Source organism: Chelonus insularis, unplaced genomic scaffold (genome assembly GCF_013357705.1).
Source record: "Chelonus insularis isolate UGA/USDA-ARS -01 unplaced genomic scaffold, ASM1335770v1 contig_31_pilon, whole genome shotgun sequence".
Lineage (NCBI taxonomy): Eukaryota > Metazoa > Arthropoda > Insecta > Hymenoptera > Braconidae > Chelonus > Chelonus insularis.
In genome coordinates, this window is record NW_023276490.1 from 30,547 (window position 1) to 52,728 (window position 22,182).

General features: G+C 29.8%; 1 protein-coding gene across 1 annotated transcript; it reads right to left on the minus strand.

Annotated features, from left to right (window-relative positions):
* Positions 1-3,806: 3,806 nt before the first annotated feature.
* Positions 3,807-5,967, minus strand: LOC118065680 (uncharacterized). The gene is made up of 5 exons (XM_035081115.1): positions 5,555-5,967; positions 5,309-5,410; positions 5,060-5,224; positions 4,791-4,976; positions 3,807-3,913 (listed from the first exon to the last, which is right to left on the minus strand). The coding sequence occupies exons 1-3, from the start codon at positions 5,805-5,807 to the stop codon at positions 5,202-5,204; spliced, it is 378 nt and encodes a 125-aa protein (XP_034937006.1). The 5' UTR covers positions 5,808-5,967; the 3' UTR covers positions 3,807-3,913; positions 4,791-4,976; positions 5,060-5,201.
* Positions 5,968-22,182: the final 16,215 nt, after the last annotated feature.

Genomic DNA, 22,182 nt, shown 5'->3' on the forward strand with positions numbered 1-22,182 from the left:
AACTCACTGGGTGGCATATAAAACACGTGGTAATAAAGTTATATATTATGACAGTTTTGGCAATTTGCAGCCACCACATGAGCTTATGAAACATCTTAATGTTGATAAAATACTGTACAATCATAAAAAACATCAAGATTACAGTACAGATGATTGCGAACACTTGTGTTTAAAATTTTCACGTAGAAAAGTATAAAAGTAATATGCATTTTCCAATAAGCATCAGTCATGGATGATTCACTCACGTTAACATTGTCTGGACAAACGTCCATTCTAGAAGCGTTTTATTGTCCACCAATTAAATTATTATCATCTAAAAAATATAACCTAGGACTTGTGGATTTGTTAACCTTCAATTCCATTCCAAATATTGATAACGGCAACAATAAATTTTATTATACACTCAATGGTGAAGATAAAAGTATTAAAATACCCACAGGAAGCTATGAAACTGAAGACATTGAAAATTATTTGAAGAAAGCTGATACTCAATTATCAATTTCTATTAAGGCCAGTAATAATGAACTACACAGTGAAGTTTACAGTGAAAATGCAACAATAAATTTCAAACTGCATGATTCTATTGGTAGTTTGTTGGGCTTTAGTCTACAAGCTATTTTTCCAAAATTGACTCACACATCAGATTTACCAGTATTTATCTTGAAAATTAATGCATTAAGGATCGAATGTAATATTACGACAGGAGCATACATGAATAATCAGTTGGTACATACGATTCACGAATTTTTCCCATCAGCTCCACCAGGTTATAAGATCATTGAAGTTCTATCAAACTTCAGTTATCTTCCAATCACCGTATAAGCAATACATAATTTACAACTGCGCATTGTTGATCAAGACGGTCAATTGGTTAATTTACGTGGTGAAACTGTAATAATGCGTTTACATTTGAAATCAGTCACGTGATGGGGATTGTTTATAAACCAATAGTAGGGGGAAGCTATAAAACTAACATATCATGCCTGAATCCTATCAGTCATCGAAGAAAACTCAAACGATTAACTTATCAAAATCGATTATTCCCACAAAGTCTGGGACTCATAATTCGCAAAGTTGCAACAAAATTAAAGTAAAAATGTGCTGTGTTGCATGTCTTTTACCATGGAAGAAGAACAATTAGCAATAAGTAAAGGTGTCATATTTGATGAGTCTATTGCACACATTGAGGTGCATGCTCGTCAACCATATGCATCTACAATATATAATAATAATGATGAGATACATATCTCAGTTCAACATCAAGATTTATGTCTGTTGCTAAGCAAAAGTTTTCTTCATATTACGGGGAAATTTACAAAATCTAACGGAAATGCAGTAGCAGCAACATCAAGATTCGTTAATATTGCCGTATGCTATTTATTTGAAGAAATACGATATAAATTGAATGGTGTTGAGATTGATCGAAATAAAAATGTTGGTCTTACAAGTCATATACTATTGGGATTTGCTGAAGATTATCATTGCATAATTGTCAATGCCAAACATGAATCAATACTTGTTCAAATAACGATCTTAATGCAATTGTACAAGCTGTAACGGAGCCTGAAGAGACGATCACGCTTATAAAAATTGAATGGATAATTCCTTATGTCACTATTGCAGATATAAAAAAAGTAAAATTGTTGAGTTACATTGCAGAAGACCCACCGATTTCAGTGAGTTTCAGATCATGGGAATTATATGAATATCCAATGCTGCCGAACACAACCAAACACGTATGTATCGTAAAAACATCAACTCAACTGGAAAAGCCACGCTATGTTACATTGGGATTTCAAACTGCACGCAAAATTGATGCTACGAAAGATGCAAGTCATTTCAATCATTGTAATTTAAGGGATGTAAAACTTTTCCTCAATTCACAATGCTATCCATATGGTAACATAAATCTCAACATAAGTCGGAATCAATTTGCTTATTATATGATATGTATAAAGATTTTCAAACATCATATTATGATAAAGAAGCAGAACCTCTGCTCACGAAAAGAAAATTTATTGATATAACACCACTTGTAGTAACCGATTGTTCTAAACAAAATGAATCCTTAAAATCAGGACCAGTTGATGTTCGACTGGAGTTCGAATCATCAAAAGCTTTTTCTGCTAACACATCAGCCTATTGCTTGATCTTACATTATCGAATAATAGAATATAAACCCTTGAGTGCGCAAATGAGAAAATTTACATTATATATTGAAAACATTTATATATTATATTATTATAATTATATTATTATTATGATATATTGATCAAATGTAATTTTTTTTTTTTTGCTATAAATAAATTGTGTACACAAAAAAAAAAAACATCGTTTTCATTGATTTCCTGAAAAAATCAGTAGCACAAATTATAAAGAATGATAGCCAATCAAGGATCGGTATTATAGCTGACGATAATTTACCGCTAATCGAGGTCGGTATTATCGCTGAAGATAATTTACCACCAATCAAGATCGGTATTATCGCTGAAGAGAATACTTCTCAATGACCTATCGACCATCGAATAAGGGTAGACTTCCTTTTCCTAAAGTGTAAAATTCGAACACAACAATAGCCGTACCTTTGCAGACAAAATATCGTTGGAAAGCATTGATTTCATCAAGCCTACAGCCTTAACGGGGCATTTTAACGCCAAATCTGCCTACTAGTTCTGAGGCTACTTCACGTTACAAATTACACTGACGGTCCCACATTATCTTCCAACGTTTTTTTAGATTACCGATACGAATTTCGCTGCATTCAGCATAAAGTTCAGCGACAACGAGTGAGCGTGGAAAGCGTAAATTATCATTATTCGTGATACTTAATATAGAACGCTTTTTACGGCCACGTTTTTCCACACCTCGAACAATTGAATCCATCAAAACAATATTATCGTCACTATTTCAACTACCGACACTTTAAGCAATTTTGCAAAGTAGCTCCCACAAATCGTTACTTATGTATTGTTGTGGTGGCCTAAAGCGAGACCATATTGGTCCACGTGTCAGCTCTTCATAATTAATAGTAAAGGCAATTTTATCACGCGATGTACAACCTTGTGTAATGTATGTGGTAATATCAGTTAAAGCGCCCTCAAACCATTCTAAATGGTATTCCATATTACCATTCTTCACCTGTAATTTGAAACTTTGTGAGATTTTTTACCCGCTCTCTGTCGATAATAAAACGATGGCCCGGTGGATAGATAGCCGCGAAGGCTTCTGATGAGGTACTTAGTGAAACGTTGATCTTGACGTTTGAATCAAGAATTTTTTTTGCTATAGATCTTGTTGCAGCACCGCCTCTCTGAATATTTATAATTTATTTGATAGTTGTAAACAGCATTATTCTTCATGAGGTCTCCAATCGATATATTCAAAACCTACATAAATTTAATAACTGTAATAGTCGTAAATTTAACATAAAGGAATTCAAAAATATTTACTCTTTGAGGATGATGATGACCTTGGTTGATAAGGGTGATCAGCATTGGTGTCCCCTTCTAAAACCGGTACTTCATTATTGCTTCCCTCAAAAGCATCGACTAATGACACGCTTAACGATGATGATGACTCGGGAGTTGGGTGTAGCCGTCTGAAGACATATTGTCATCAGTTTCTTCTTCAGTATCAAGTCTATAGGGAATACTGCTATCACCGCTATACTGTGAATATGAACAGGATGTTGTAGATGGTGTACTGTCACCATCGACGTTACAAGGACCATGAAACTCTGCTATAATTTTATTGCCGTAATCAATGTTGAACCATCACCTTTTTCTAAGATACTTGAATCCAATTGTCCACAGTTTCATAAGAGACACCACCAGTAGTTGAAGTTGATGGTTGAGGCTGATCAATATTAACGATGTTAATAGAAGTAGATGGCTGAGGATTTTCAACTTCCCAACTAAAAATAATTTGTAAAATTTTTATTTCCAAATTACCACCAAATCAGCTCTTGGAATATATCCCAAACTAGCACCGTTAAAGTCCCGTTTGTAGGACAAAACCACCGATTGACTACCTAAACAGTACCATAGTCACACCGCATTCTTAACCGATAGACCACCGATTAATAATTAGTTCAGCTTTTTATTCATATTAGAAGTTTACATTGTTATTTTGATTTCCATTATTATGATTTACAAAATTGTTAATTTGTGTATTACAACCATATGCACGATAGAATCGGGGGTGACTCTATGGATATTAATATTGGGAGAAATAATTTTGATACTGATGCTCATTAAGATTACTGTATTGTGGTGGTCCACAATGAAAATTTCTGTAAGTGCTATGGGGCCAAAATGTGTCTGAGAATGGTAAATTGTTCTTCGTTAGTTGATCCATTCCTTTTTGAGATGTCCGACTTAATGTGGTTGGATTTTGATAAACATCAGGATTCGCACTATGTACTCATGGGGTCATGGGTGCTGATGATGGAGTCGTTGAAGACTTTACGGCTGGTGCTGTTGATGATTTTATGGGTGGCGTTGGTGGAGGTTTTCTTGATGTTCTGGATAGTGGTGATGTCGGTAATGATGTTCGTGAACGTAGTGGTGATAGTGTTCTAGATTCACTTGATGGTGATGATGTTCGTAAATGTGGTAGTGATCGTGGTGCTGATAACATTGAGGATGATGACCGGCCATTTCCTTTTTTAGTTAAAATGATAAATAAATAATGGTCTATAAATAAGTGCACTGTTTAAATGATTATGTCTGTGGATTTATATACGATTTTAATGTAAAATAGTGTAATATGTCAATATTTTATTTATTTACATTTTTTAGTTTTCGAACCAGATAAATCATCATCATGAGATCTTTTATTCTTCGCGCTTGTCTTCTTCTCGGTAATGATGTTGTTTTTTTTGTTCCAAACGATTATTATGTCTCGCATTTTACGAATGACGATATCGTTGAACCCTGATGAAGTGATTTCGGTTTTATATCGCTTCGTGATATAGCCTATGGATGAAATATCATATTATTTTCTCAAAGACTTAATTATAATGCTAACGCTTACTAGGGATTAGTCAAATGTTACTTACCAGCGGTCAATTTTTGTCCTGTTCCATATTTTACTATGTCTTCAGTTTTTACAATTTTTGCAAATAAATTTCGTATAAATGTACGCTTGTTTTGTAAGCGTTTGAGACCACGGTGATTAAATCATTGCTGGATATCATAACATTAGTACCAGGATATAATTCGACCTGTAACAAATGAAAATGTTTATTAAAAATTTTCCCAAACATCAATTCATTAAATTTATTTTTGCTTGATGAGACTTCGCGTACCTGAGTATTTAGCTATGGCACCCCCTTCCGGATATTTCTTGGACATCATTAACGTCAATAAATCCGTGTAGGTTTTCAAAAGTCTCACAAAATCAGGAGATACTGAAAAAAGTTCATTTATATTAATATTGAATTAAGAAATATTATAGATACTATCTTCGGCTTCTAACATATTCGTGCATGTTAGATTTCAAAGAATTTAAGACAAACGTTTTAAAGTAAAATGCTGAAGACATAAACACTTACTTTGGATATTTAAATCTCGGCAAACACATTTTTTGCATTTCTCACAATTAGATTGTGTTGCTGACTTGCTTGTTTCAGGATGTTCTTCCATTATCTCCACTGACTTCTTATCTTGAATGTTGGTTACTGGTTTTTCAATAGCTTCATTGATGCCACGAACCTGTAGCACTTTGCTATTCAATTTGTTTAAACCTTGCTTTTCTGTAGCTTTTAGTGCCTTCTTTTCATTGGCTATTTCTTTTTTAGCATCCATTATAGCTGTTGAAATTTCTGGCTTGATTATCCGTCCCCAATTATCAACGATTATTGACTGAAAATAGTCTTGATTACCTATAAATACATCACTTTGTGAGTATGATGCACTGAATTATTTTTTATTATTCATTTTGTTTCTGTTTTTACGAATAACTATATTTTGATCAATTTTGTAAAATTGAAAGAATACAATAAAAAGCTTTTCAAAAAAGAATATGATAATAGAAATCCATCATACTTGTAAGTAAGACTTTGATAATAATAAATATTGATTCACAGACGCACTTTCCAATAATCACAAACTATAAACAAAAATATACTGCTAACCTCTCAAGATACACTTGGAAACTGGTGTAAGAATAGAAAAAATATACTTTAAACAGTATTCTTATTGTTAGAAAAAACGGCAGACATGGTCATGAAAAACTGTTGTTATTTATATGCTCGCATTACCGTTACATTGTATATTCTTTTTTTTTCTACAAGCGTAGTGTAGCCAATCGTTTGGCATATTTAGAATGCTCACATTTCAATTGGACGAAATTACATTCAAGTAGGGTCTCTTGTCTTCAAGGCTATGATGGTTCTTTTAAGTGTGTGCAATTAAAGTCATTGTCAATTATACCTAGATAAAAAGTTAGTGACATTGACCTTTCGGTTTACAGCTACGAATTCTATTTAGTAGTGGTTGTAAAGTCTCATAAAATTTACCATCTTGTAATAACTGCACATAAATCATCGGATAATTTAAATATATATCTCTCGTCATCTAAGATAGTATCCTGTCATTAACAAACAATGTATAATAACTTTGTAGAAAATTCTTTCTTATATCTGACAATAGTTAATATTTCATACATGGATAAATTTTTACATAATAGAATTTTTCAAACCCGAAAAAAATTGCGTAAACAATTTTGAAATTTTCTAGAACTATTTAACCACTATTATTTTGTCAAGTACATATTTTTTAAAGTTTCGATAGATTTAGTTAGCGAAAAGCTGATAGTATCAATTGAAAACAAAAAACCACATTGAATTATTTTTTAAAATATAACATAAAGAACTGTTAACTAGAGAGATGAAGTTTTTAAACGGAAAAAATGATCAAATTCATTTATAGACTGATAACTAGGAGTGGCAAAATTCTGAGAAGGCGCAAAATTAAAAAATAACTTCCCTCTCAATTGAATGTGCATTAAGGTAAAAAACCTTTTTATATTAAATATTAAATCAAATATTTTTTTTGAATTGAGAGAAAGAATACAGTAGAACTATAGTTATTAAATGTAGAGTTATTTAGGAATAATTAGATTGTATTTTCTTGTTAAGAGGAATTGGACAGCGTTACTTGAGTGCTGTTTTCAAATTTATTCTACACAGTGTTATGTAAGTATGAATTATGAAGTTATGAAGTTTTTTTGCAGGGTACCGTTTCGGTGCTGCCTTTAGTCTAGAAGCCTTGTGAATTTATCGTGCATTAATTATAGAATAAAAATCAAAATTTTTTGGTTACATATTTTTGTAGAGGATGATGAGGAGTATTTGTACAAATTTTTATTGTATTTTTCTTACCGCTTACGTAGCGAGAACTGTAAGAAATATAAAAAATTCAGGAGAGCACCTGTCTATCATGGACTAAAAATGTGGACAGCGCTGCGAAGGCGCGCTAAAAATCGAACACTTCGGACGCTCCGTCAGTACATGCCGTTGAGCGCCTTTTTAATAATAAAAAAAAATATTTCCAATATCTTCAAAAACCTGGAAAAATTCTGGAATGTTCAGAATCATTTTCTGAACATTTTCCAATTAAAATTTGAAAAAAAAATGAATTTTTCGATTTTTATAGTACCTTTTTTTTTCATGAACTTTGCACCCTTATATTTTTTTAGTTCATGAGCCCATTTTATAGCCAATTCAGGAGCAGATAGGATTTTTCCCGCTCTATAAAATGGCCATCTCAGTTTTTTAAAAAAAGTTTTTTTTAATACTGAAAAAAAATCGAAATGTGGTTTTTGGATTCTTTCACCATTATTTTAGGAGTGATGTTATTTTTTACTATGAAAATTATCTACAGCAAAGTTCGGTATCTCCATGTGAAGAGTATGAAACAATTTAAAAAAAATTTTTTTTCGCATTTGTTGTAGACAAATTTGATAAACAAATTCGTAATTTTTAATTATTTAAAATTTTTTTTCAATTCAATTTGTAGGTTTTTTATATACAGTTATTAACAAAACGGTGGATTTATTAAAAATTCATTTGTAGTCTGTTAATTTTTAATTGTTTATAAAACAAATAGTTCCAATAACAATTGTGGTTATTAAACAATTGATTTTTTAATAATAAACGATGATCTTTTTAATGATGCATCCGGGAAAATTATAACATTTTTTTTTAAATTGTTTTTTTTAACAATTTTTTTGTTATTAATAATTTTTTTTATGTAATGTATTTTTTTACAGTTACTCCATGATTATTACAAATCAGTTGTCACTGATTTATGTTCTCAAAAAAATTTTTATAATTATTTATTAGTAATTATAAAATATTTTTTTACATCTCTTCTATTTTTTTCGAATTTGTAAATTATTTTTTATAGTTTTGTATAAAAAAATAAATTCTATGCACTTCTCTTGTACGATTTGGTACATTGTACGTCTTTTTTCAACCATTTTTACTTAATCTAGAGTTTTTTTAAGTTTTTAAATATTTAATTCCACATGTTGCAACAGTCATCGCTCACGTGACCTCCCGCGCTAGAAGGCCCCACCTCTTACAATTGAAGCCTGTAAAATTGTAAAAATAAAATGAATCAAGTGAAATAAATAAAGTAGAATTGCAATAAAAAAAAAACAAAAAATAAAAAAATTTTTCAAGAACATAAATAAGTGGCAGCTAGTTTGCAATAATGATGGAGTAACTGAAAAAAAATATATGAAAAAAAAATTGTATCGTAAAATCGTAAAATTGAAATATATTATTTTCCTATTTGTTCTTATAGTGTTTCATACGACGCTTCTTAATGATTGTCATTGAAATTAACGATGAATTAAAAAATATTATTTTCATTAGAATGTATAGGGTTGTCGTATCCATTCTCTATCATTCTCGTATCATAGTTTAAAATTTTTGTTCTACCTGTGAGTTCTAGTTCGTTGTTATAATTTTTTTTTATGAGAACTGCGCTACCTTCCGATAGAACTTATTAAGTCTCATCAAATGTTTATGGGTTTCAATCGTGTTCTGACAGATTCTATTGGATTGTTTTACCAGGGGGATAACCATTTTCGTCCATACTAATGTCTTCTCTTCATTCTTCAGGATAATGTTTGAAACATTTTTCATGTATAATACTTCAACTTCCACATGGTCCATAGAACATATTTTTCGTAATGATATCATATAGTATTGGATCATCAGTCTTATTCGGTATTTCAACGTAAATGAATTAATCGACCATTTGTGGAGTTGTTATTTTACATCTATTTTTTAATGTCACCAACATATGCATATGAGGTAATCCACGTTTTTTAAATTAACATATTATATGCATAATTGGATTGTTTATAACAATGTTCAATTGTTAAATGTACGATTATTTGTTTATAATAATGTTCTATCGTTATAGGTACAAATTAATTATTCATAACAATGTATTTGACAATCAGCCTTCCAATAAGTATACATAAGTATAAGCTATTTAATGACATTTGTTTTCTTTTAATTACGACTTTATTGACCATTCACGACTACAAGAAGAGCTGTTTGACTTACTACAATAATTCATCTAAAAATTCTATAGGAAAAAAAAGTTGCGTTCAAGTGCAAGCATAGCTCACTTTTTTATACAGCATGAGCGAATATCTCTGATTATCACAACGTACACGAAAAAGTAAGAACGCATTTTTCATATTAGAACATAATTTAAAGCGCTAGAAAACATGTTTGTTGCTTGGAAAAAACGTTCCAGCATTATAAATCGACAACGGATGTTGGAACGCATATTTCACTATAAGGACATAAATAATATTGTTAGAACGTATTTCATATCAACAGAACATCAATTGGAACATTAAGACCTGTATTTGACACTTTGAACATAAATGGGTTCGTTAAAGCACATATTTAATCATTAAAACATAAGTGGAAATGTTAGAACACATAACGTAACTTTGAAACATATTCTAGTTTATTGAAATATGATCTGGTACATTAGAACCCATATTCGACTATTTAAACATGAATAAGTTCATTAAAACATACTTTTGATCATCAGAACATAATTTGAAACGTTAGAACACATAATATAGCGTTAAAATATATTCTTGTTCATTACAACATAATTATGAACATTCGAACGAATATTGGACGATTATAACATTAAAAAAATTCTTAAAATACATATTCGACCATTCGAACATAAATAAATTCGTTAGAATACATATTTAATCATTGAAACATAAGTTAAAACGTTTAATTGTACGATTCAATGTTAAAACATCTTGACGAACATTAAAACATAAATAAGTTCTTTTAAACATATGTGTCATGATCAAAATTTATGTGTGAACATTAAAACACATAATTTATTATTAAACCATAAGTTGAATCGTTGATATACATATTGAAACATTATTTTTTTTCTTATTATGAGAACGTGATGCTTCCATCACAAAAGAAATAAAAATCTTGATTAATACTTAGTAAAATTACTAATTATTAATTTAGAAATTTAAATTATCAATTACTTTTGTATTTAGTAATTTGGCGAAAAAAATTTCACATTAACAGTGTTAATTGATAATTTTATTCTCGATATTATCTATTACAGAAGTAATTGATAATTTCTTTTTTCTGATAAACGATTTCCCAGTAATTGAGTAATGTGTAATGAAGAATACTTTTTTTGACGATCCCTGATGTGGATTGATAGCAGCGTTTAAGTCTCTCAAAATTCTTACGTCTTCATTTCTAGTTCAGCTATTATTCTACAAAAGAGAATTAGCGAATGTAATAATAATTAAAAATTTCTGCATGACTTTAAAAATTTAATTGAAATACGTAATATTTAAATTTAAAAATTATTTGAAGATACCTTATTTGCAACAACTGGTAAAGTATCCTTTTACTTGTTTTTTAGAGATGTTTCTTTCTAGAGATTTTTTTATTACTAATGGCCTTTTCGATCCCTACAAAAATTATCTATAAGTCTATGAAAATTATGTTTACAGAATAAAGCTCACCTTAGAAATTTCTTTACTTGTTGCATTTTTTTCTTTGGTATTGAATACTTCAGGAGAAAAGTGCTTTGGTTTTTTATAATTCGTCTCTCTTCATTACACCTTCTGTTACTTTTATTTTCCATCATTATCTTCTTATTAAATAAAAAAATTGCCCTAGGGTAATTTTAAAAAATACCTAACAATTTCAAATGAAATTTATTTATTTGACTTTAATAAATATAATTGATTTCATCCAAATGCAATACTTGGCGTAGAATTATTTCACGACTTTTTGTAATTTTTCAAGTTACGCATATTTACGAAAATAGCACTCAAAGAACAAAGTAAAAAGTACAACTACTTTGTAGATATACTTTTAAAGTAGTACCATTATTTTCATTTTGGCTCTTACCGTTTTTGACATATCAGCATTTGTTTATAATGATATCGTTTTTTTATAAATAAAATGTGAGAAAATGATCTTATGCGCTCTTTATATCACAGACCGGAATAAAAATGCTAAATTAATTCTAAACAAAACGATTAAATCCTTATTAATCACTATCTGAAGTGAATTGTTTATTGAATTAATAAGTAATGACAATTTTCTAAATATAGAAGTACTATGGGGTTCAGGGTTAAAAGTAGACCCCCCTGTAGAAACTGCCCCAAAATTTTATTATTTTTGCTCTGTCTCTTACTATTTGCGAGATATGAGCATTTGTCAATAGAAAAATCATCGATGATGTATAAATAACCAAAGACTGATGTTATTTTCATGTATTTATCATGTTATCGAATAATTCATCATTAATTACTGTTATACCATTATCTCGATCATAATGTCCTCTTTATTTATTATTAATTAATTGATATTTATAAAGATATACTATTATTTATCATTGTCAGTGTTATAACATCTTAATAATTAATTTATTTTATAATTAGCGCCTCAATCATCGGTACACTATGTTTACCAACTTAATTTCTTTACTACACTATAGCAACCTCACAATAGCACCAACTTTATAAAAAAAATCGTATATTTAAGAAAAATAAATCTGTATTTTCTCAAATCTTGTATATGGGGGCGTGGCCAATTATTAATTATTTTTATTCTTATATTAGACATTATATTTATTTAAGAAATATAAAAAATTCAGGAGAGCACCTGTCTATCATGGACTAAAAATGTGGACAGCGCTGCGAAGGCGCGCTAAAAATCGAACACTTCGGACGCTCCGTCAGTACATGCCGTTGAGCGCCTTTTTAATAAAAAAAAAAAATATTTCCAATATCTTCAAAAACCTGGAAAAATTCTGGAATGTTCAGAATCATTTTCTGAACATTTTCCAATTAAAATTTGAAAAAAAAAATGAATTTTTCGATTTTTATAGTACCTCATGAACTTTGCACCCTTATATTTTTTTAGTTCATGAGCCCATTTTATAGCCAATTCAGGAGCAGATAGGATTTTTCCCGCTCTATAAAATGGCCATCTCAGTTTTTTAAAAAAAGTTTTAATAAAAGTAAATTTTTATGTCTGTATTACATAAAACAAATGTAAACAAATTGATATAACTGGTGACTTCTGTATATTATAACATTGACGTTATGCATTCACTAGATTGAAAATTTTTTTGCGTTCTTGATATCTTACGAATAACTGAAGATGTCGACTACAGAGAAATTTGATTTAAATGATAAAATTTCAGACTATTTATTTTTATTTTCTGACCATGTCTAAGTAGTCAGGGGTTAATGAGAAATTTTTATAACATGCTACGATATTTTTAAAAATCACTGATCAATTATAACCTTCTTGAAGATTTTTTTCGAATTATTAGTATGTAGTTTTCAACGTCAATAGAGATTTACATTATTGGTAAATAATTTTTAAAAAAACTATAGCTTTGCACTGATTCTCTAGTAATGTTTCTTAAAGTTTAATAACTGAATGTTTTTTTTTTTAAATAATTCATTTATTATTAACTGTACATTTATTGGATTGAGGCATAATTAAATATAGTATCTTACGTACATGACATGAAGGATCCATACTAATAACTCATAAAGCCGCAAGCGAAAGCAATGGCGGAAGTAGCTTGGGCCAAAGTTAAATTAAATCATTACGCTCGCATCTAATATGGTAGTTTATCTAGTAAGACATTAACACGGTGAAATATAACACTTGTTAGTTTTGCAACTTAAAATCAAGATTCTGTTACAACTTCGAGAAATTCGTGGTGTACACGAGTACTTTAAGTCTTTCTGCACATCTGCTAAGTCACTTGCACCGTAATAATTATTATCATATAAATATATGAGCATATTATCTCCATGTACACTAGGTTATTTATATTCAAACTTGTATATTTTATCGCTTGAAGAGATTGAATAGTACTCGTGTCATAACTCGCTTACTGAATCTTGAGAGGGTAGTAGGATTTGTGGTGTGTGCTGTAACTCAAAATCTAATGTGCTGATCATTTTTAAATTTTATACACTATTTTAACGCATAAATTATCAGATAGTGCTGTCAAGTTTTTTTTTTATAGATTTTTTCACTTTTAGTGGTACTTCATTAAAAACGCGATTTTCACTTAAAAAACTGATTAATTGTCATTTTTTATAACTATCAGTATATACTTATTTTTATATACCATAATCATACTTATAACCGTACTGCTTTTTCACTGACAATTTATAAAATATTAATTGCTTTAAATGTGATTAGAAATTGAGATCTAGTTTTTTCGACTATGTTTCGACTCGGGATTGTTTATGTCTCCCCAAGGTAGATTACTAGAGTACACTCTACGAAGACATATACATGCTCGAGTTGAAACTTTTATTTAAACTCTATATTGAATATATTGGATTTTTCAGTGTATTTAATATCAGTTACATATTGTATGAATATTCATTTTATAAACAAATTTACTCAATTCATATTAAACACTTACCGAGTCGAAATTTTTATATCAACTTATATATTAAAAAATTCCGTATATTCAATATGAATTAAATATTTAACGAGTATGAATTTTATAAAGAAATTTTCACTGAATTTATATTGAGCATATCTAAATAATTCCGTTTTCAGAACTGTCTAGATAGATTCAGTATGAAAAATACTTTTTTAAATATTGAATCTGTACTGACTTTTCTGAATTCCTAAATTCTTATCGAGTATTTTTAGTATAAAACTAATATAGATTTAGAATATCTAATATAGAATAAGGATAGTTTGGGATGTGTTTGCAGTAATGGGAAGTTTAAGAATAAACAATTCTTAAACTTTAAAACTAACAAAGTCAAACTGATTGTTAAATATACATCAAATAGAACAATTATAAACTTATCAGTAGTAATTTTTGGAACTACCACACTCAAACTAATTGTTGATAACACTTTACTAAGAACAATCATTCACTAATCAGTAATAGTCTAAGGAACGAACGAATTTAAATTGTTCATCACTTATCTTATGGTCAGATACATCATAACCTTATAGTCCAGTAACAGTGCAATTAAAAATAGGGGTATTAGCGAATTTAACCTCCCTTTTTGAACTGAAGTTATTTTTATGTAAAGTTGCACGAGGATTCTGAAAGAACTATTCGCAGACAAAAGTAATGTACGCATCATTGAGTTCTTTTGTTATAAACAATTTTTGCCTGCTCGAGCCCTCACATTTTCATTAATAACTTTGCAGTTATGCAAAAATCGACAATACTTAATGGGACATTTTTTGTTCTTTACCGTCTAACGAAGATTTCTGTCACCTCACTTTACTTTTTTTCCGTCTATTTTTAGAGATATTCGATTTTAAAAAATGAAAAAGATCATGCTAACTATTTTACAGTTATCATGCCAATTTGTCGGTATTACAGAATTCTTTCCAATCGATCTCCAAACAATTTCTTAGTACACTCGGCGTCATTAATGCCTGGTCCATCAAAAAATTTGATACCATCCGAGCAATTATCGATAGCGTAGTATTTTTTTCAAATAGAGATTCCACATCTAAATTAATTTAGAAAGTTTATGATTAAATACCCTTCCAGATAGTCCCTATAACAATAGAATATCCCAACTAAAAAATTTTTAAACCTTAATTTAAATAATAACAAGAAAATTTAAATAATGATAATTATAATTTAATAATAAACTTAAGTTAATGACTAAAGGAGTAAGTTTAAATTATAATTATTATTTTAATTTATTATTAATAAAAATAAATAAATAAAGATAATACACTTTTAAGGCTGGGCTGTAGACAGATTTCCCCCTAGAAAGTTCCTAGCAAATTTTTCTCTACAAATGACGGCGTCAAAAATGGATGAATTTAGTTAATTTAGGACTCAATCAAAAGCTTATTTTATTCATCACATCGGAAAACAACAATATAATAACATTAATTACTTTATCATAATTAAAAATGAAGATGAAGATATGCACTCATTGTTCACTAGATTTTAGAGGTGTCGTGGCGGATACCGCTGTCATCAGCCATCAACGAGAAAATGATTTATTTCACAATAACCACTGTACCTATACTGTAAATCGTTGTTTTCCGTTGTACATACTATCGTTCGGAATATTTAAAAAAATATTTTATAATAAAAAAACGAATAAAGAAAGCATAGTTTCGCGAGAAAAATTTCAGGTGATCATTCAGAGAATCGTATTTTTTTCATTCTCGACAGGTGGCGCAATAATAGTCTCTGAAAGGCATGGAATAATTAATGATTTTTACGACAGTGCGTATCAAAATTACTCAGGGCTCTAAGACAAGTGACAAAGAGCGTTATTTCTTCTGTCGCAGTCTTACTCATTCCATCTTTCTGCGCATGTGTTGCACATAAAAAAGTATGAATAGAAGTATAAACGGCTCATGTTCGTAGAAAGAGAGACGCATACGACAATCGGCAGCGAGTTCTGGCACTCGCCGGCAAGCTCTATTCCCTTATGCTAGCGTTATTTTAGGATGCCAAAATTAGTTCTAGATAATAATTTTTAGTGGAAGAGTAAGAAAGTTATTAAAAAGTTTGAAAAAACTTGTTTTTATGTCGCTACAAAAGAGGCAGCAGTTTTTTTAAACAATTATAAAACATGAAGAGCACTTACAAACAATTGGTGAGAAGTTCCGGCACATCGCCGGAAGCTGGATACTCACACTCCATACCCAAGCATGCTTGGGTTAAAATAATAAACACAAAACATTTGTATGAAGATGTGCTAGCTCTGTGGTCAGAACGCCAGTTTTTTATTTTGCCGATCAGGGTTCAAACCCAGTTACGGAAAGATTAAAAAAAATATTATATTTATATTTATATAGCTACAAAACAGTAAAAACAATCCGCGGCCGGTTCCGGCGCTTCGCCGGCAAGTTTTATTCCCTCTCTCCGTACCCAAGCCTGCAGCTTATGACTTATAAACATGTAAGTAAGTAATGAACACATGTTAACTCTGTGGTCAGAGCACGCGACTTTTATTTTGCCGATGAGGGTTCGATCGCCGTCACGGCCAATTTTTTTTTTTCGTTGTTAAAATTACACATAATTACAATAATTACCTATTAATATTGGATTGTTAAAAGTGTCAACAAATAATGTATAGTTTGTTTATGGACATTCTACATTGAATACGCTTTATGTATATTATTTTAACACGTTTGTGGAATCTTGAGATTTGCAGTGCACGAGGGTAAAGAAATTAAGTCTGACAAAAGATATAGGATGTATTGGATCTTTTCTATCTATGCTACGATACGAGCTTATTCTCGCAAATTTGTCCGCGTAAATGCTGTTTGACTGGTATAAACAGTAATAAATTAAAAGAATTGATGGACGGAAATTAAAAACGATTCATTTTTTAGCCAATTAAAAGAATCTCTCTTTGTGAATAATCGATGTGGCATAATTGCGAATGAAGAAGTAATAAATTTGTGTGTATGAATGAAAACAGTAAAAATTCGAATTCTAATGTAAGATTCGATATATACTCATTCAGAGCGATTACAATCGTGATTGATAACATGTTCGATTATATTTATCCACATGAGGAATAGCTTTTCATCAGTAAAAACAAGAAAAAAAAATCACGCTAAAAGAATTCGTATTCATTGCATAGATTCCGTTTTTAATTATTTATAACAAATTTAGTTCCCATATACTTTATCTTTTTCAGTTTGATATAAATAGACATTAGTATCCATATTCAAAAATTGAATAAACTTCCACTTTACATCATTTGAATTTTAAAATAATCTATGAATCAATTATATTATTTGTATTTTTCATCAACATTAAGGTAAGAAATACGTAAACCATTCATTCGCTATATTTATACATTGGTAGTTGTTGAGAAAATCTCAACTTGTGAATTTAACCTAACTGTTTAAGGATAGGGATGATTGTGTTGGAACAGAGCAAACGGAAGTCAGGTTTCATAAAAAATAAAGTATCTTTATTTTAAGCACTAACAGGTACACTAAATATACTGACAACTTTGTGTTATGAAATATGAAGACTGAATGTCGCTCAAAATCACTGAATGTCTATTTTAAAATACTGAATCTGAATTAAATGTCCAAAATATAGTCAACTTGGTGTGTTCGGTATTATTGACCTCCCACACGAGCTCAGCACGCTTCTCAAGTTGAGCAAGAATGTGATTGTGCACGTGGCGTTAGCCTATCAATGCAATGCAAAATGAATCTTGATGAAATGCCTTGAATTACAATGAAGTGTCTTGAAATATTACTTGATTCTAGTTTAGAATGAAGCTTAAATGGCTCTGATAATTTACAATAACACCAGTACTAATGATTGACTCAAACTTTTAAGATTTGTTAAGAATGAATATGAATGGCGTGTACACGTGAACGAGAACAGTGAAAGAATGGCGACAGGAACTTCATTAGTCAAAAAGGACCCTGAAAATTAGTCAAATGATTGACTAAATTGAGAATTATTGATTCTTTGGTCGATTGGTTATCGACCCAGTTCCAAGATGGCCGTCGGAGTTCCTGTCACCTGGCAAATTCAAACTGAGAATTAATTAATTCTCAACAGTAGTATACCTGTATATACTGTAGAAAATTTGTGGCCATGAGAGAAAGGTCTGCGTAAGATAGCATTTAGGGAATACTGACAAAGAAGAGGCTAGAAATCGAGTTGAAGTGTGCGAAAAACGGAATTAGGGGCGTGGTCTAATCTGTATCTCGATAAACACTGAATGAATAAATCTTATTTTGGATTTAAATGGAAGATCACAGTCATTATTAATTGTGTATTGAAAATTATCCCGTACTGTTGAATAGTTATCGAGATATTCGCAATTAAACATTGCATCGTGACGTCACGCGGGAACTTTTCAGTTAGTCTAGTAGCCTTGTGAATTTATCGTGCATTAATTATAGAATAAAAATCAAAATTTTTTGGTTACATATTTTTGTAGAGGATGATGAGGAGTATTTGTACAAATTTTTATTGTATTTTTCTTACCGCTTACGTAGCGAGAACTGTAAGAAATATAAAAAATTCAGGAGAGCACCTGTCTATCATGGACTAAAAATGTGGACAGCGCTGCGAAGGCGCGCTAAAAATCGAACACTTCGGACGCTCTGTCAGTACATGCCGTTGAGCGCCTTTTTAATAAAAAAAAAAAATATTTCCAATATCTTCAAAAACCTGGAAAAATTCTGGAATGTTCAGAATCATTTTCTGAACATTTTCCAATTAAAATTTGAAAAAAAACATGAATTTTTCGATTTTTATATGAAAATTATCTACAGCAAAGTTCGGTATCTCCATGTGAAGAGTATGAAACAATTTAAAAAAAATTTTTTTTCGCATTTGTTGTAGACAAATTTGATAAACAAATTCGTAATTTTTAATTATTTAAAATTTTTTTTCAATTCAATTTGTAGGTTTTTTATATACAGTTATTAACAAAACGGTGGATTTATTAAAAATTCATTTGTAGTCTGTTAATTTTTAATTGTTTATAAAACAAATAGTTCCAATAACAATTGTGGTTATTAAACAATTGATTTTTTAATAATAAACGATGATCTTTTTAATGATGCATCCGGGAAAATTATAACATTTTTTTTTAAATTGTTTTTTTTAACAATTTTTTTGTTATTAATAATTTTTTTTATGTAATGTATTTTTTTACAGTTACTCCATGATTATTACAAATCAGTTGTCACTGATTTATGTTCTCAAAAAAATTTTTATAATTATTTATTAGTAATTATAAAATATTTTTTTACATCTCTTCTATTTTTTTCGAATTTGTAAATTATTTTTTATAGTTTTGTATAAAAAAATAAATTCTATGCACTTCTCTTGTACGATTTGGTACATTGTACGTCTTTTTTTAACCATTTTTACTCAATCTAGAGTTTTTTTTAAGTTTTTAAATATTTAATTCCACATGTTGCAACAGTCATCGCTCACGTGACCTCCCGCGCTAGAAGGTCTCGCCCCTTTATAATGAACGATACTGCTCATTGCTTCTCTTTTAATTATCTTAATTATTTATTATTATTTTTTAATTTTACCTTTAGGGCAAGTTTTTTAAATATACAATTTGATTTTTAATAACAATTAAAGAAGTCAAGATAGGAAGTTGCCGATTTTTTTCTAAACACATCAGACGTTTAGGAAAAAAATAGGCCAGGAAAAATTAAAAAATAATAATGTATAATAATATTGGGCATGGCTTGGTATTTAGTCTTGATCGAGTACTGGGTATTTTGTGGCAATGATGGCCATAGGCCGGGCTTGATTCATTAGTTATGGGCTTAATCGTCAAAGAATATTTATCCAATGTTGACCCAAACTCGAACAAACTACTATATTAAGGTTGCGCTAAGTGTAATTAAACGAATTAATTATCAATTGAAATTGGAAACAATTCCGTTTTTGAAGTTTTATTTATTTAATAAGAATAAATATACTAATAATTGTACACTGAATAGCAATTGAAAATATTATTGCTTGATAGCTGAAAGCTGGGCTCAACGTCTTCGTCTTCCTCCTTCACGGTCAGAAGCTCCTGAAAGACATGCGCTAATTACAGAAATTATTTTCAGAAGTGTCTTTGATTTTTCATATTTTCTTTGTAAGAATTCTGCAACAGTTTACAATTCAAATATAAGTTAGTGATTGTGAATTTTTAAAAAAAATCAAGATAGTATCTATTAGATTATTTGCATAAATATTTACCAATCATGACTTTGAACGTTTTCGTTTCACTCAAATTTAGTTTGCCTTTGCCCTTATAAACGCGACTAACACCACTATATTTCAATTGAACGTCTTTTCTTGCAACAGACATATAAGTAAAAAGTGTAGCTGTGATAAATATTCAACCTTTTAAATTATCTCCATGATTCATAACTTTATATTATTTATTAACACTTATTATTAATTTTGGATCTTGCCAAAGCTTTTCTTTCCTTTTCATCGGTTAAAGTTTCTTTAAATTCTAAAAACTCTCCCAAATTTAAAATTGAAAGAGGTGTCCCGATTTTTCCAGCTATATTAGAATCTACAAATGATTCGTGGGGTGATGATCCAGCATTACAAACGCATACTTTTAATTCCTGAACTTTTTAGGCTAAATCGTACTGAATGCTTCGTTTAGAACCTTGAATTTTTTTGGATTTTTTGGAAAAATTTTAACTCAATATTATTTTAATCATGTAGAATTTGTTTTTAACTTCCCAGTGGGAAGTTATAGTAATGGGTCCGATTTTGCGAATCCCGAATTTTGACATATCTCCAATTTTTAAGGTCTCCAGAGTCGAATACGACCGTTTTCCAGTAGACGTCTATAAGTGTGTATGTACGTATGTGCGTTTGAAATTATTTTTCGCCTCGATTATCTCGAGAACAAAAAATGATATCGATGTGGGACCAACTGCATTCGACGCGTAATTATGTAGCTTAGAACTGATTAGGTTTTCAGCAAAATCGGTCGAGTAGTTTTTTATGCAGAATGAAAAACTGGAAAAAATGGTGAACTACCTGAATTTTGAAATTTATAAATTATATCATTTTTTAGACATAATTACGAGATCTTTTGTAAAATATGAATATTAAATGTTTGTAATAATTGTATAGGAAAATGATAACGATATTTCATAGAAAAAAAAATTTTTCAAAAACAGAATCAGCAATAAAAAAATTTTTAACTTGGGTTGAAATGGTAAAAATAGCATTAAAGACAATATAATAGTCAGTAATAATTATCAATAATATGGAATTGTGTTCATAGCAATTAAACATTGTTACTAACAAGTAATTATTGATCATAGTAATATTTAAATAATAAGTTTTAAATTGTTATAAACAATAAAAATAGGGATCCATTCTATACATATGAGTACTTTTAACGCATGATTTTTTCTTTTACTAAAAAAATATTACCAACCGTATGACACAAATGAAAACATACTTTATCCGTTTTTAACAATGAAATTTGTTATAAATAATGAAAAAAAGGATCTATGGGGTATATTTGAATTCTTCTAACGCACAATTTTTTCTTTTACTGAAATGAAGTAACTAACCATATCAAATGAATAAAAACACACTCATTTCGTTTATAACAATTCCATTTGTTATGAAAAATGGAAACGGGTTTTATTCGAGGTGTTTTTTTCATTTTTTCCACTGGGAAGTTGGTCGTGTGGACCTTTCGGGTCGCACCCAGACCACTGCAGAGCACTGATTTTTTTTTTTATATCATCGTGTTGACAAAAAAAAATTACGTTGTGAATCATCCAATTCATTGTAAAGATCTTTTAACTGATCAGCAGAACTTTTAAAAGAACTTCTTTCCACATGCTCTTCGTTTGCACTTGGTGTAGCTATTTCATTTGTGTGTAGTTCTTCAGTATGACTACTAGTCGTTGACGCAACTTCATTAATTCTTTGCTTTTTAGACAATGAAGTATTACTATCTGACATATCCCAATCGCTCTCCACGTCTGTGAGTGAGGTAAATGTGCGATTTAGTCTTCTCATTTCTTGTTCAAAATTATCTAAGAAGGACGATCTTTTATGAATATTTATATTATATACAGAATTAAAATAAATACGAAATAATAATAACATACAAGCT

Excerpts from the sequence above, each read along its gene's own strand:
- LOC118065680 (XM_035081115.1), bottom strand. The coding sequence starts at position 5,807 with ATGGATGCTAAAAAAGAAATAGCCAATGAAAAGAAGGCACTAAAAGCT. Across the intron at positions 5,411-5,554 it reads CCGAGATTTAAATATCCAAA|TATCTCCTGATTTTGTGAGA; the intron begins GTAAGTGTTTAT and ends AACTTTTTTCAG. Across the intron at positions 5,225-5,308 it reads TGCCATAGCTAAATACTCAG|GTCGAATTATATCCTGGTAC; the intron begins GTACGCGAAGTC and ends CATTTGTTACAG.